This window comes from Malaclemys terrapin, chromosome 1 (assembly GCF_027887155.1).
Source record: "Malaclemys terrapin pileata isolate rMalTer1 chromosome 1, rMalTer1.hap1, whole genome shotgun sequence".
NCBI classification, from domain to species: domain Eukaryota; kingdom Metazoa; phylum Chordata; order Testudines; family Emydidae; genus Malaclemys; species Malaclemys terrapin.
The window spans coordinates 14,479,780-14,495,379 of NC_071505.1; the positions used below are offsets into that span (position 1 = coordinate 14,479,780).

At 38.7% G+C, this 15,600-nt stretch overlaps 1 protein-coding gene across 6 annotated transcripts in view; it reads right to left on the reverse strand.

The window, feature by feature from the left end:
• UPF2 (UPF2 regulator of nonsense mediated mRNA decay) overlaps positions 1-15,600 on the reverse strand; it is a 121,268-nt gene that overhangs the window by 69,959 nt on the left and 35,709 nt on the right. For all 6 annotated transcript variants that reach the window (XM_054016491.1, XM_054016486.1, XM_054016480.1 and 3 more), the window contains 5 exons: positions 15,495-15,598; positions 14,345-14,430; positions 4,367-4,475; positions 2,593-2,706; positions 983-1,099 (listed from right to left, as the gene is read on the reverse strand). In XM_054016491.1, the coding sequence (XP_053872466.1) occupies positions 983-1,099; positions 2,593-2,706; positions 4,367-4,475; positions 14,345-14,430; positions 15,495-15,598 (530 nt within the window). The remainder of the gene's footprint in view (positions 1-982; positions 1,100-2,592; positions 2,707-4,366; positions 4,476-14,344; positions 14,431-15,494; positions 15,599-15,600) is intronic.

The window sequence follows — 15,600 nt, forward strand, 5'->3', positions numbered from 1 at the left end:
TGAGAAACCTGTCTATCTCCACTATGGCTTCAAGAGTAAGCTACAAACACATTCCAGTATCTCTGAAAGAAAAGTCCTGTCCTAAAAACAGCATGTGCTGGGCTGCGAAGATTTCTCGACAGTACTTAAACTCTACTTTTAAAAGTTAGTCTCTGCTCTGATGCATAGAAATTTGTAGGGCCCTAGAATTGCTCTAAACAGCAATTAAATTTTAAGCTATACATAAAACCAAAATTATCCAAGAAAACATGTTTCAACAGCAGTTCAACAAAGAACTACAGCAAACACACAGGAAAAATAACAGAATGGAAATGGAGCCTGCATTTCTCACTTTATAGCTACAATCTGCATCCTAGAGATCTTCAGTCAAGTGACTTTGGTAAGATTCTAACTGCTTCTTAGGGTACGTCTACACTACCCACCAGATTGGCAGGTAGTGATCGATCCCCGATCGCTCTGCCATCGACTCCTGTACTCCACCGCGGCGAAGGCAGAAGCGGAGTCGATGGGGGAGCAGCGGCAGTTGACCCCGTGCTGTGAGGATGCGAGATAAGTCGACCTAAGATACATCGACTTCAGCTACGCTATTCTCGTTGCTGAAGTTGCGTATCTTAGGTCCATTGCCTCCCCCCAGTGTAGACCAGGCCTAAGAGTCCAAGGTCTGAACAGCTCAGCACTCAGTTCTAAAAGTAGGAGCTTGTGGAAACAATTTCATATGGGAAAACTTTCCTTTTTGCTTTAGATCACAATAAATTAATTCTAAAGATTTTTGTGGTGTTTTATATGAAGAACACTATTTATAAACTCTGTTATTTTAGTAGGGGATAAAATCGAATTAAAGTTTGCATTAGTTGATGTTACGGTCGTTATGGCCATTATTGCCAGGTTGTATGACAAAACTGCAAAACAAAGAAAAGACAATGACGACAGTTGAATTCAGTACATGGATTTTCTACCACAAAATGGCTATAGTTTATCTTACCAAAAGAACGCTTGTTCTTAAGTGAGACTCTGGTGATCTAAATAGGAATCTTCCACATGTTTCCAGCAGAGTACATGCCATTTCAATATGGTGATGAGAAAAGTCTGACAGAAGCATCTGTGTAAATATACACACAGTCAGCACATTTTGAATCTCTTTTTCCACTCATAAGAACACTAATAAATATGATTTTATTAACTAGACAATTATTATTGAAACTGTTTTAAAAAATGGAAATGATATTTCATCTCAATTTGAGTGATAAGATACTGGCATGGTTCTCATGCCATTTCATTATGAAACTTCCTTTTAATAAGAAAGTAATATTGTGTAAAGTGGTGGTTTAGGTTCCAAATACAGGATTTCTACATTTAAAAAATAGGCTGTTTACAAAACCTACTATAGAAAACTCATAACTTTTAAAAAAATGATAATGCACACTTTTTAAAAATAATTCATACCTGCTTTAAAATTTGCTTTGCTAGATTGGAAAACCAGCACTTAATATTGTACAAGCACATGATTAACCAAAAGTGAAATTAACTAATCTAGTTTTATTGTTCAAGTTGAGCAACAGATACAAAGAATAGGACTTCGCATTTTATAGTACTATCCAGATACTCATCAGCTACTAGAGAAACTGCATAAATGATTAGTTTATCTGATTTTTAAAATTCAGTTTTAGTAACTAACTAGATCTAAAAATTACCACCACCACCACCGGAAGCTACTTGAAAACATATTTATCTACAATGTCCTATTATAAACATCTTATTTTATTTTAAAAATCTGAGTTAAAATCAATTGTGAAGAGAAGATAAACAGTCAGACTTAACCTTAATACCACATAGGAATCTGGGACTAAACAGCTGGAGCTCAATGTTCTGAGATGATTTACTTCTTCCTCAATAAATGGTACATGCCTGCCTACTGAGGGGTGGCATATCAGCCTCTCTTTTATAGTCACTGAAAAGTTTCCTTTTTATTGGAGAAATAATAAGAAACAAAGTAATAACAAGTATCGGGGGTAGCCGTGTATCTACAAAAACAATAAGGAGTCTGGTGGCACCTTAAAGACTAACAGATTTATTTGGGCATAAGCTTTCGTGGATAAAAACCACTTCTTCAGATGCATAGATACACTCTATGCATCTGAAGAAGTGAGGTTTTTATCCACGAAAGCTTATGCCCAAATAAATCTGTTAGTCTTTAAGGTGCCACCAGACTCCTTATTGTTAAAGTAATAACAAAAAGCTCATTTCCAGCTCTGCAAGGAAGTTTGGATGGATGATTAGGGATTGCTTACAACTACCTTCCGAGAAAAACAATTAGCAGCAAGTCATTTTCTCATATCCCAATAGGGAAGTATATTGTAATAGATTTTTTACTATGGGAGATTAAAACACTCCAGGGATGTTTCTAAAGTGACTGTAAAACAAACTTTTTTTTTTAAACCAAAAGTAACAAGAAAATCAAGGTTCCAATATTTTATGCAACACAACAACAAAATCTTTAACAATAGAAAAATGGAGGATGGGAGTGGGAAGATGATCTTATGCATTACAAACAAGTACTGTACTTTTCTAACTACATGTCTCACCAACACTAACCTTTAAACAATGCAGGGTGTCATTTTTGGAGAACATCTTGAACTTGGCAAGCTCTCCAATAAATCTCACAGTTTTATTTTTTGTTTCAATATTGATCTGGTCCTTTTTTCTCACCTAAATAAAGAGGGAAATATATATGCATTTAATTTTAGGGTCTCAGAAATATGTACCTTTTATGTATTTCTAATATATTTCCTTTCATTTAGCATACTTGTTAAGGCTGAGAGTTCAGAAAGTTGGAAATTTCCAGTCTGATTCCCCCCGACTATGTCTTCACCTATCTCTGGCTCCCCACCTTCCCCCTCTAATTTGGCTACTCCACTCAAACTTCCCCCATTCCCCTGATTTGGCTAACACTACAACTTCCCCCTCTTCCCGCCCCCGCCTCCCATCATCTCTGCTCTGGCTCTTCAATGTCTCCATCTCTGAACTTCCTTCCTACCTAGAACATGGTCCCCCAAAATACTGATAGCCTTAGGCTACATCTACACTACAGGGGGGAGTCGATTTAAGATACGCAAATTCAGCTACGTGAATAGCGTAGCTGAATTCGACATATCGCAGCCGACTTACCCCCCTGTGAGGACCGCAGCAAAATCGACCTCCGCGGCTTCCTGTCGACGGCGCTTATTCCCACCTCCGCTGGTGGAGTAAGAGCGTCGATTAGGGGATCGATTGTCGCGTCCCGTCGATCCCCGAGAGGTCGATTTCTACCCGCCGATTCAGGCGGGTAGTGTAGACCTAGCCTTAGAAACATGGCTAGTGTGACACTCTACATCACCCTGCCCAATATCACTGTAGCATGTTATAGGTGGAGTCTATAGTTAAGTGTTCTGAAGGAAGCAGCCAAAATCAGGAGTCTTCAAACCAAATTGGGAGAGTTAACAGGACTTAACCAAAGTGATGTCCGTTTCATTAAAAGAAATTTTTAAAATGTACTGATGGACACTAATCAAAATATTATTTAATGAAATGCAAATAATGGAATTCTCCCTACACTCAAACTGATGCTTTGGCTTTAGCATAAACAATAATTAACTTAAGTTAATTTTAAAAAACTATACATTTAAATAATCCATGTATTTGTTCTGTTAACTGATGCCACTAGAAAAAACAGATTTTGAGAGATCCATAATAAAGTTCAGGGGGAAACATTGAAAAAATAGCAGTTGTCCATCATAATTTTATAATCAAATGTAAATACAGGGCAGGAAACAAGACTGAAAAATAACTGTGAAGAACTATGTTCTCAGATTTCTAACCTTCTTACATTCCAATATTTATCTTTCTTGACATTTTCCAAGATGGATGTAGTAGGACTGAAAGCACAATATATAGCAGACATCTTTTTGTAAACAAACAAACTGCTATTAATACAGGTCAATGTCAATTTTAACTGTGAACTATAAATTCTATTCTATAACATTATTTCTAGTTTTTGCAGCTTCTGCCCTAACTTTTATGTAATTTTTAAGTCATGCTACCATCTGAACTAAGTTTAATTGTGGTTTAACATTGGAGCTTGAAGAAGACACTATATGAACGTGTATAAATAAATGACATGCAGTCTGACAAAAAGGTTATTCAATGTACAAATGAATCCAACAAAGCAATATAATTAGAAAATAAGACTTCTGAGCTACCTGACTATTCTGTTATGTTTGAGTCAGCATTTGCTTTAGTGAAAATAATATAACTTATAACAAGCATTTTTTTTCAAAAGATGGTATATCAGATTTCTTAATCTGTATGCAGTAAAACAAACCAAACATACATGAAATCTGAAATCCCCTTTCAGCATGGAACAAAGATCCTCTGCTACATCAGACATACAGGGATGCAATGTGGCAACCAGCCTTGCATAAAATGGTAGCAAATCCAACCTGTAAACAAAAGTTACACACATGTATAAGATGAGAGGACAAAGCACAGATCTGATTCAAGTTATATAAAAATGTATTTATGCCCACAGATATATATACAACTACCAATTTGTGTGTGGATAAGACAATGCATGACTATGGGCATATATGTATAGTTACATATACAGTGTATTGGCTTATACTTTTACTAGTTATATTGCTATTTCCTATTACAATATTTGATTTCCTTTAGATATTCCTGCTTTAAGTGCAAAACTCAACTCAACCTTAACTATGGAACGCTGAGCAGAGTTTCTATAGTAATATGTACTGCAATCCTTCATGAATTTCTATATGCAAGAGAAATTCAGAAGGCAATTAAGAAGCCTGTCAGTGTTCTAAATGATAACATTTCCTGCAGGAGTGCAGACAACTCCCATAGGTAACCAGAAATATGCATTAAGAGAGCAAACATACCGGAGACAAAAAATCCTATACTGTTAAGCAAACTAACATCCGAACAGCTGTACCAGGGCTACTAATTAAAAGAAAGCTCCAGAGAAGGCTGTCATTCATATACTGTAACCAGTTGTGGGGGAAAAAACAAGCTAAAATAATGTAGCAGAAATTCACCTTTTTCAGTCTCAGTATATAAGCATTTATTTTACAAATTGTTAAAAACTCTACCTTATTTCCCTGTAAGTTTTCCTTGACTACATCCCCTCATTACCATTCTCATGTGTTGCTGTCACTATTTTCTCCCCATCTTTTCACTTTTTAGTTGTTTTAGTGCACTGTTTATATTTTGATTGATCTTTCTTTTCTCCTTGTTCCTTTCACTTTGAAACACTAAGCTCAGCACTTGATCGGTTTCTAAAAGTTTAACAAGTTCCTGTAAACCCTTTTGAAAAAACAGATGATCTATTCAGTCATATAGTCCCACTTGCAAAGGTAAGCTTTGGAAACCAGAGAACCTGGGAATCACAAAACTATGAAGAGCAACTTCAAAAAACAAAAAAATATCTTCCCCTTATGCCAAACAATTTTAAGATATATTAGGAGCTGAACCTCTAGAACAAGTCCAGTGCTATAGAGTAGCAGTAAAGAAGAGAAGCTGCCTTAAAATCATTTACAGACAAGAGAGGTGAGCAATCGTGAACACAAAACTGATAGTTTTTCAGGACTGCACTATAAGAAGGCAGGTTCTCCTATACTACTAGAACTGAAGAGAAACACTTATTAGATTCAGTTTTAAAATGTGTTATTTTAAGATGTTAAGTAGTTTAAGTGTTTTTAAAATCAACACACATGGAAGGCTCAATCTGCAAGGTGCTGATCACTTTGGCCCTGATCCTGCAAAACATTTAAGCACATGCTTATATGTTTTACTAAACTGTGGCCAGAGTGTTCAGAACACTGAAGTACTGAGGCCTTAAAAAATAAGGTAATTATGTCATTTAAAACTAAATTTACATTTATGTAGCATCTCTCCCCCAAAGGAAGTACTTTACAAATTAAACACCTACAGGAATCATGTCACCACTAAAGTTCAACTATTTCTGGATTAGGGGGAAGCAGTCAGACAGAAAACAAGGGTACACAGCACACATCGCACAACGAGGGGCGGAGGAGAAACAATGCACAATGTCTCCCAGGAAAATCTTTAAGAGTTATGAAATCTTTACCATCCAAATAGAGGAGACAGGAGCTTGCCCATTTAAATTTTCTGCTCAACTGCGCAGTAAGTTACACAGCACTCTACACCTCAGAAAGCCAAGCTGACTCTAAATGATGCATAGAAACCCCAGTGAAACATTACAAACATTTCAGTTAAGTGCTTAATGGCTTTTATTCTCCCTCTTGTTAACCAATAACCTAACTACTATTTACATTTTAAAAGTTTACTGGGATAGGTAGTCAAGGATACTAGGCACAGCTAATTAATACCATATTATCAACATTATCCATTAACTCCATGCGAAGTCTGAAATACTCCAAAAAAGAAATGCTTTTGCTGGTTTCTGTTTTATTTGAGGTTATTGTTTTTCCTAGCTGCTCAATTCCTCTTTCTTAAAAGGAAAAACCATGAAGATTTGTTTAGATCTAAAGTACTTGAATGTTAAGAGCTATTAATTAATTTTATCTCCTTAAACCCAACATACTTGAGGAAAATTAAGCCTTAGAGCAGGGTGTCCCAACCTTTTTCTTTCTGAGTCCCCCCTCACCCCCCCCATGCAATAAAAACACCATGGCCCAGCTGTGCCACAACAGCTGTTCTTTCTACATATAAGAGCCAGGGGTAGCATCAAGGGGTAGCAAGCAGGTCAGTTGCTCTGGGCCCCACACCACAGGGGCACCGCAAAGCTAAATTGCTCAGGCTTCGGCTTCAGCCCTGGGTGGTGGGGCTCAGAGTCCTGGGCCGCAGTCCCTTGCTGCAGGGTTTTGACTTTCTGCACTGGGCCCTAGAAAGTCTAATGTTGGCCATGCTTGGTGGTCCCCCTGAAACCTGCCCACGGCCCCCTAAGGGATCCCTGCCTTAGAGCACATTACTGCTGTTCCATCGGAGAACACAAAAGGTTTCTTTATAGGGGAAAATACTAAGAGTGTGTATTTCCAAATAAGTGAAATATAGTAAAGAAAAGCCTGAGGTCAATTACTGTGAAACTGGCAACCAGCAAGAGATCTTGTCTATTCTATTTCTCACACACACAAATACAAGTTTACAGTGTGCAATAGCTCCATCTACTGGTACCTATATTTTGTAAATCCATGCTCTAATTCAAATTGTTTTCATTCGATCATTTTCCCCGTCTCACATAATATCTTCCCTGTTTTGATGAAGGGGAAGCATATTGAACTGGGTCCTCTATTTCCTCTTTCACTCACTAAGCTCTGGCCTCATGGACGAAGCATTCTGTGAAGTCTATCCCCAGCGCTTTGAGCAAGGTCAAACAAAATCACTAGTCAGACACACCGTGTTGTTTTATCTCTCCACCTTCTTGGTGCAGGTACTCCAGACTGAATCATATCCTGATTTTGGATCCCTGTGTTACACTGCCATTAGAACATTAAGCTGACCTGTATTTGTACTTTTTGAGAAATATTTCTGGGATATCTTAGTCCCCTGGGGGGGGGGGGGGTTAAAATACTGATCTCACAATGTAAAGACCCAGCTCAATTAAAGCTATAAATGTGGCTGCTGCAAATCAGGTGTCTTCAAAATTGCAATGTAAAAAACCAAAGATGTTGGGTACTTGGAAAATAGGATTTTGCCAGAGGGGCAGCTTAAGGATGTGTAAATTTAGGTAACACAAGATACAAAATGCCCGCCTCGTACTTCAAATCATAATTCAATTAACTAAAATATATTCATAGGATCTAAATAGTTCAGTGCTCTTACCCATACACTGATCAACAGTCACAAAAATATTGACTGGTGATGTCAACTCCTCTCTTACTGCCATCAATCAAGACAGTGGGAATGATCACAACAAATTATGCCACTGACTTTTCATGCTTCTCAACAAGGGTTTTCTTGCCTTAGCAAAAAAGGCTCATTAACCTAAGCAGAGCCCTCAGATGGATTTATCCTGAAATGTAAAGTCCTCAGGAACAGGGATATGCTAACATTCAGTTCAACAAAACTGACCTTGTTACTGATAATGGCAAGCCAAGGAGTTGAAAGAAAGTAAATAAGGTTTTTTTAGTAGTTTAAATTTAAATAAAACATGCAGAGCTTTCACCTTAGAGTAGAAAACTAATATTTCCTGACTTGAAAATAACTAATACTCAAAATTTCAATATCCTATGGGCAATAGTTTTCACAATCCAGGATGTCATTTTAACCCTAACACATTAAGAAATATTAGACAATGGGAGAACTCAGAACCTGTAACAGAAACTTTCATTATCTCTTGTTCTAGAATTCAAAGTAATTTAAAACCTAGAAGGCCATGCAAGTTGGAGAATACCAATAGGATTGCAATATGCAAATAAACCAAAATTAACTGTTTTACTGGACAGATGTAACAATCCAATTAGCCAGCAATAAATTATCCATAATTGTCTTGAAATCAAGGGTAATAGTGTTTTAACTACTGTATAGCTGCTTTGTAAAAATAAAATTACCCTGGATTAATCTATTGATATTTAGTTTTAAATGGGTACTTTTTAATTACAAGTATGAAAGCTACTTGAATGCTAGCAAGCAAAATCTTGGTTAACTAAGACATTTTGTACTGTTGGGGTCAGAGGTTCAAACTTAAGCTAAAGAATTTAAATGTGCCCCATTCATAAGCAACACACAGCGCAATGCAGTGCTATTCTGACACCAATTTTCATTCAGTTGAAAAACAAACTGCCTTTTTATTTTTGTGCCAAAACACTCTATCCTAACGAGAGAGTCAGAAAGTCTACAAAGAGCAATACTGAATAATAATTTATGTAAAAAGTTGATGGATGCGGGATACTGTTCACATTAATCGGTAAGTACACAAATGCAGTGTTTTGCATGCAGTAGCAAAGAGTTCATTGGGGAAGTGGTTGTTTAACAGTTGATACGTATTTGAACAGAAAAACAAAACAAAACAAAAACCACTTTTTTTTTAAAAAAAAACAACAACCTTTGTCTAACCTTACTGTTTTGGATATCAATGTAATAATTCAGACTATATGACTTGAAATGAGTACAATTATCCATGAAGACTAAACATATTTGAAATATACTGTTTATTCTACTTTCTAGAAGGATGCTGTTCTTCTGACCTTTTAAATCAAGGACAGACACATAATGCCTTCTGACATTTTGTTTCTCCACTGACATTATGGAGGGATGTTGGAAACTCCTGGAAATGGTAACTATAGTTTGTTGCAGCATTAGAAAAAGGCAACTAGCATACTGGGTAACATGGCACCTTTTAGACTAACAGAAGTATTGGGAGCATAAGCTTTCGTGGGTAAGAACCTCACTTCTTCAGATGCAAGTTAGTCTCAAAGGTGCCACAGGACCCTCTGTTGCTTTTTACAGATTCAGACTAACACGGCTACCCCTCTGATACTTGGGTAACATGGTATCCCTCAGAGAAGAGTCCGTTAATGAACAATTTGTAAGTTTTTAGGGTAGGGAATGTGCTATCTACTTTTGTAAAGCACGTTAATATTTTATTGTATAATTATATATTCTTGGCACTATATGCTGTACATAATACAGCATTTAGAATTCTTACAAAAATATTAAAAGTCTAGTTTAAAAACAAAAGAAAAAAGTGAGTTTCTTGAGGAGCTGGTACCCAAAGGGCTGCAAACAGCATATCTACCAGCTCGGCTCTTCCTACTGCAGCCCTAGCCAGTGTTCCATCTGTAGCTCTATGGCAGATACTCTTACTGTGACTAGACTTACTGTGACTAGACACCTGAGGTTCAGAGCAAACAGACCAACCAACATACATCAGTGGTTCTCCAGCTGAGTAGCATAACCAGAGTTAGGCATCACTGGAAAAGGGTAAGGGAACAGGAGGCAGTGAACAGAATGCAGCCTAAGCCAGAAATCTACAGCTGGATCACTGTCCAGTTGAGGACCCACAGAGCAGGAGAGGGACATTTCCAGGAGAAAACATGGGAAGGGCATTTTGAAGCACTTGGAAGAGAGGAAGGGGTAGGAACAGTCAACATGTATTCACCAAGGGCAAATCATGCCTGACTAACCTGATTGCTTTCTATGATGAGATAACTGGCTCTGTGGATATGGGGAAAGCGGTGGATGTGATATATATCTTGACTTTAGCAAAGCTTTTGATACAGTTTCCCACAATATTCTTGCCAGCAGGCTAAAGTATGGATTGGATGAATGGACTATAAGGTGGATAGAAAGCTGGCTAGATTGTCTGGCTCAACGGGTAGTGAACAAAGGCTTGATGTCTAGTTGGCAGCCGGTATCAAGCAGAGTGCCCCAGGGGTCAGTCCTGGGGCCAGTTTTGTTCAACATCTTTATCAATTATCTGGATGATGGGATTAATTACACCCTCAGCAAGTTTGCAGATGACACTAAACTGGGGGGAGAGGTAGATAAACTGGAGGGTAGGGATAGAGTCCAGAGTGACCTAGACAAATTGGAGGAGTGAGCCAAAAGAAATTTGATGAGGTTCAACAAGGGGGGGAGGGATAGCTCAGTGGTTTGAGCACTGGCCTGCTAAACCTAGGGTTGTGAGTTCAATCCTTAAGGGGGCCACTTAGGGATCTGGGGCAAAATCAGTACTTGGTCCTGTTAGTGAAGGCAGGGGTCTGGACTCGATGACCTTTCAAGGTCCCTTCCAGTTCTAGGAGATATCCTATCCTATCTCCATTAATTTCATATTTCATAAGGACAAGTGCAGAGTCCTGCACATAGGAAGGAAGAATCCCATGCACTGACAGGCTGGGGACCGACTGGCTAAGCAGGAGTTCTTCAGAAAAGGACCTGGGGATTACAGGGGATGAGAAGCTGTCAGATAGATTCACATTTCAAATTCTTCTAGAAATTACTTCAGTAATTGTGTTTGTTCTATGTTAGAACAAAGAATGCACTCTTCAGAATAAATGAAAGATGCTCAGAAAGAGAACTGTATATGAATCAGCCTTTGATAATCTTGAAACCTGCTCAGGGATCATTAAAGAAGAGCATTTGTTCAAAACTTGGATTCACATTAAACTAATAAAACCAGTAAGGCATTTGGACTTCAGCCCCATTGTAATCAGCACAAGTTTTTCTGCAGTGATAAAAGTATTATACCATTTCCATTTTTCAAGTGAGGTTCTGGAAACGTACAGTAACACTTGTTCCATTTCCCATGCTTGCATCCTTCCAACATGCTGTAGAGATTAGACTGCTCAAATTAATCATTAGCTGTGGCTGTTAAAAGCTGTTTATTTTGTTCTTTTTTCAATGAGTCTCTAAAGAGTACTGGATAATAATGACCTAAAATCCATGTAAAAAGGACTTATTTTGTTATGCATAATGATAATTTATTAAATATTACATCTTACAAATTCAGTATAATTTGGCAAGTATTACAGTAAAGGTAAAGAGGAAAACTGATTTAAGCACAGTATAACGTAGTGTTATAAAAAAGGACAGGCTTTTTAGGCTTGGTCTACATTAGAGAGAACAGCAGGTTACATGTCTGTCAATCAACTGAAATGCACCTTGTGTCCACATGCAAATATGTTCAATCAATTTGTTGCCTTTCTGATACTCTATTTAAGTTACCCCAATAACTTGCAAGGACAAAGGGTCAGCTCATTGCTGGTGAGGACACATCCCACTCACACCAATAGGGCAATGAGCTCTAACAACTGTCATCTTTTGACAGTTCCACCACTAAAGAATTATATGAGCACAACCTTTTAATCTCAGATGCAAAGCAGACATTCGGGTTAACACCAGGATAATCAGTATGCAAAACCATGGTCATTACACAGGAACACAAGAATAGAAGGTCTTTCGAATAGTACACACTAATAGGATGCAAAGATGGGCTGGAAGATAGCTATTTCACCATGTACAGTAAAAGCTTTATTATCCAGCATGTTGGGGGAATGGGGACGCTGGTAAGTCAAAAATTCCAGTTAACTAAGAGGGAGTTTGGGTGTGGGAGGGGCTCAGGGCTGGTGCATGGGAGGGGGTACGGGGCACAGACTCTGGGAAGGAGTTTGGGTGCGGGAGGGGGCTCAGAGCAGGGGGTTGGGGTGCAGAAGGGGGTGCCGGATCTGGGCAGTGGTCACCTCGGAGGGCTCCTTGCAAGCGATGACATGTCCCTGCTGCTCCTAGGTGGAGGCATGACTAGGCAGCTCTGCACGCTGCCTCCACCCACAGGTGCCGCCCCCACAGCTCCCACTGGCCGCGGTTCCCGGCCAATAGGCGCTGTGGAGCCAGGTCTCGGGGCGGAGTGGAAGCAGTGCGCAGAGCCACCCGAGGTGAGCACCGCCTGGATCTGGCACACCCTCCCCCATACCCGAACCGCCTGCTCCAAGCCCCCTCCCGCACCCAAACTCCCTCTCAAAGGCCACGCCCCAAACCCCCTCCCACACCCCCACCCTGCACCCCCTCCTGCACCCTGAACCCCTTGTGGCCGTTCATCTGCCTAGGAGCAGCAGGGACATGCCGCCACTTCCAGAGCCAGGTAGGGAGCCTGCCAGCCCCGTGCCAACTGGACTATAAACTGGATTTTCAATGAAGATCCGAAATGCCAGTTTATAGAGCTCTCCAGTTGTTAAAGTGCTGGATAACACAGCTTTTACTGTATACAGCTGTTTAAATGGAAAAAATGGTACAGGAGGCCCAAGAACCAAAGCTTGTTTATTCATAGCAATTAATACAATCCTGAATGGACTAGGACTATAAACAAGACATTCTTTAAGAGACTGTTCTCTTCCACAAAGTACTACTTTTATGGGTCAGGTCAAAGGAACATGAAAATTACAAGGGAGGGACTCCAGGAAGGTACAGAGAGATGACACATGAAATCTGAAAATCAAAGGCTGCAACATTAACAGCTGCCTGCCAAAAGATGAGATGAGATGAGATGAGATGTTGGCAATGCACACTCTAGAAAGGTACGATTTTTTTCTTCATGTCAAGCAAATAAGGTGCACCTATCTAGATGAGCTTTGGCAGAGAGTAAGGCTAGATACATTACACAGATCAACTAGTTTGGTTTAATATAATTTTCTCTCTATCTATATATTTTCTTAAAAAATTATTTTTTTTTTTAAACATGCCATTTGAGTCTTAGGCTGTTTGCAGTTAAAGTCTCTGACCTCTTAAAATAGGCGGTCAAGGAGAAAACGTTGGAGCTTTTAATTAATAGAATTCCCATCAAAGTGCCACTCAGATAACAGATGTGGTCAGTAAAGGGATGGGAAAAGCTGGCTGACCATAAGGAGAGGCAGAAAGAAGGCACAAAGGGTTTCAGTACAACAAAACTCCCATGACAGCTCAATGAAATAAAGCTATTATCTTGAGATTATTCATAACATATAGCAAGATCTCACATAGAAACTAACTACTATACATCACCACTGTATCTTACTGCAATGCTTCCCAGGACAATCCATATAATAAGATTCGAGGATTATCATTCTATATCACTCTGAAGCCTAGAATGAATGTCTTTTGAATCAATGTGAAGCAATGGAAACAGCTGGAAGCATGGCTGAGAACTCCCTTTTATTAGAATATCACCAGGTTTAATTATCACTGGGATTTGCAGTCTACTACTGTCCAGTTTTTAAGTTCTTGCCATTTTGACTCTATAAATTATATACGTGTGGTATACAGTAAGGCAGCTATGCCTTATATATGCCAAGAGTCCTAGACCACAGAGGTTGAGTTACCTCTGATATCACTATGAAAGGTAACTCAACCAATCACCACCCATACTCTACAGCTGAACTGCATGCAACAATTTCATTGGCTGTATGAGGGAGATTGCATAGTTAATGGATTACTTGGCCCAAATGCCATACCTGTGCAATAGGATGGACTTTCAGCTACTAGTATTGAAGTTCTGAGTGACACGTGAACTTCTTTTTCCTGGAAAAGCTTTATTTTTGATGTCACTGTTTGAACAAAACATGAGCCACCAAAATATTTATTATAACTGTAATTATCACCAGAAAAGGTAAGTTGCAATAGTATCCATACTGAAAATTTTTCCAGTACCAACAATCTTAGTTTGCTTGCTGATTTTAAGTTTATCCTTAGTCAATAAGCAAATACTACCAGAGAAGTGTGCATCAATGGTAAACGTAGTAGACACGTGCCTTCGTAGTTGCACTGTACATTGTTGTCTGTTTAAATCACTAAAGCAAAGTTAAATAAAGTGTTACTCTACATTTTTTCTCCCTTTTCCTACCTTTGTCTAGGAACTATGAAGAGAGCTCGTACTAACTTTCTTCTATTGGCTTTTGTGTTCATACTCATGCAAAAATCCATTGCTGCCTATAAGAGAAAAGTCAATGTTTCACCTTTAAACCGGAATTTCTACACAGAAAGCAGTAAAACCTACGTATTAATAGTGTCTGTTACTTAAATCAAGCTTTTGCTACTTGCAATTGCTTAAAAAATAATAATATAATCTTCATTTTCTAACTAGAATTTACACATTCAGAAGACATGAATATTTTAATCTATACTAGAGTATAGATTTTACCTTTGGACTACTAGATGGAAAATGGAAACTTTGAGCTAATGGGGAGGGAGAGAAAGAATCAGTCAACTGTCAGGGAAACAGTTGCAAGGTTCACTAGCTGAACAGAGGCTGGGGAGTTTGTCTTTTCTGTAGGACCAACAGCCACATATGGCAATTGTGCAGGTACAATAGCTATTACTGATTAACTCCAGATGTGGATGATATGATTCCAGAATAAGAATGCCTTATTCTGAATTAATGTAACCCACTTCCTACATGGATTAAGACATTTTGGGATAAAGCACTCTTATTCCTGAATAAGATCATCCACACATGAAATTAATCAGGACTAGCTGTTGCACTTGAAACTCACATTTTACCTTAATTTGAATTAACATTTGTGTAGACAGGCCTTAAATATCACCATCCCCTTACCCAGAGTAAGGTCTGATTCTAGATTCTAACTCTCTGGGTAGGCAAGCCATTACCCAACTGCTGCCTGTGTGAGGGAGAGAGGAGGAAGTATGCTCTCAAGCTCAGGAAGAGACTCTACACATGCTAGACTCCAAAGTGTGAAGGTCTCTGAAACCAAGCAGCATAGGTAGTTGATTTGGCGTATACAGGACCTTATGATCCGATATGGCTACATAAAATACAAAAGAAATAGCCAAGTCAGCTGCCTGGAAAAAAAGCAGAAGAGTCTGAAAATTCTTGTGTAAAAACATTAAAAAAGTCTCCCTGAAGCCTATAACGCTGCTTACAGTTTCTCTTTCTATTACACTGGTAAACACCTGAAGTATACTTTTGATCAAATTAACATGCAAGACTTACTATTGTGGGATTATGGGACGATAATATAATAATGTGACTTTACCTTGTCTATGAGGTCTCTGTTGACACAGTTTGGGAGTTGCTGAAGGAAAGCATCTACTATCAGTTTTAAGTGAGACCCAGTACTGGCTTCTTCATCCTCTTGTTCT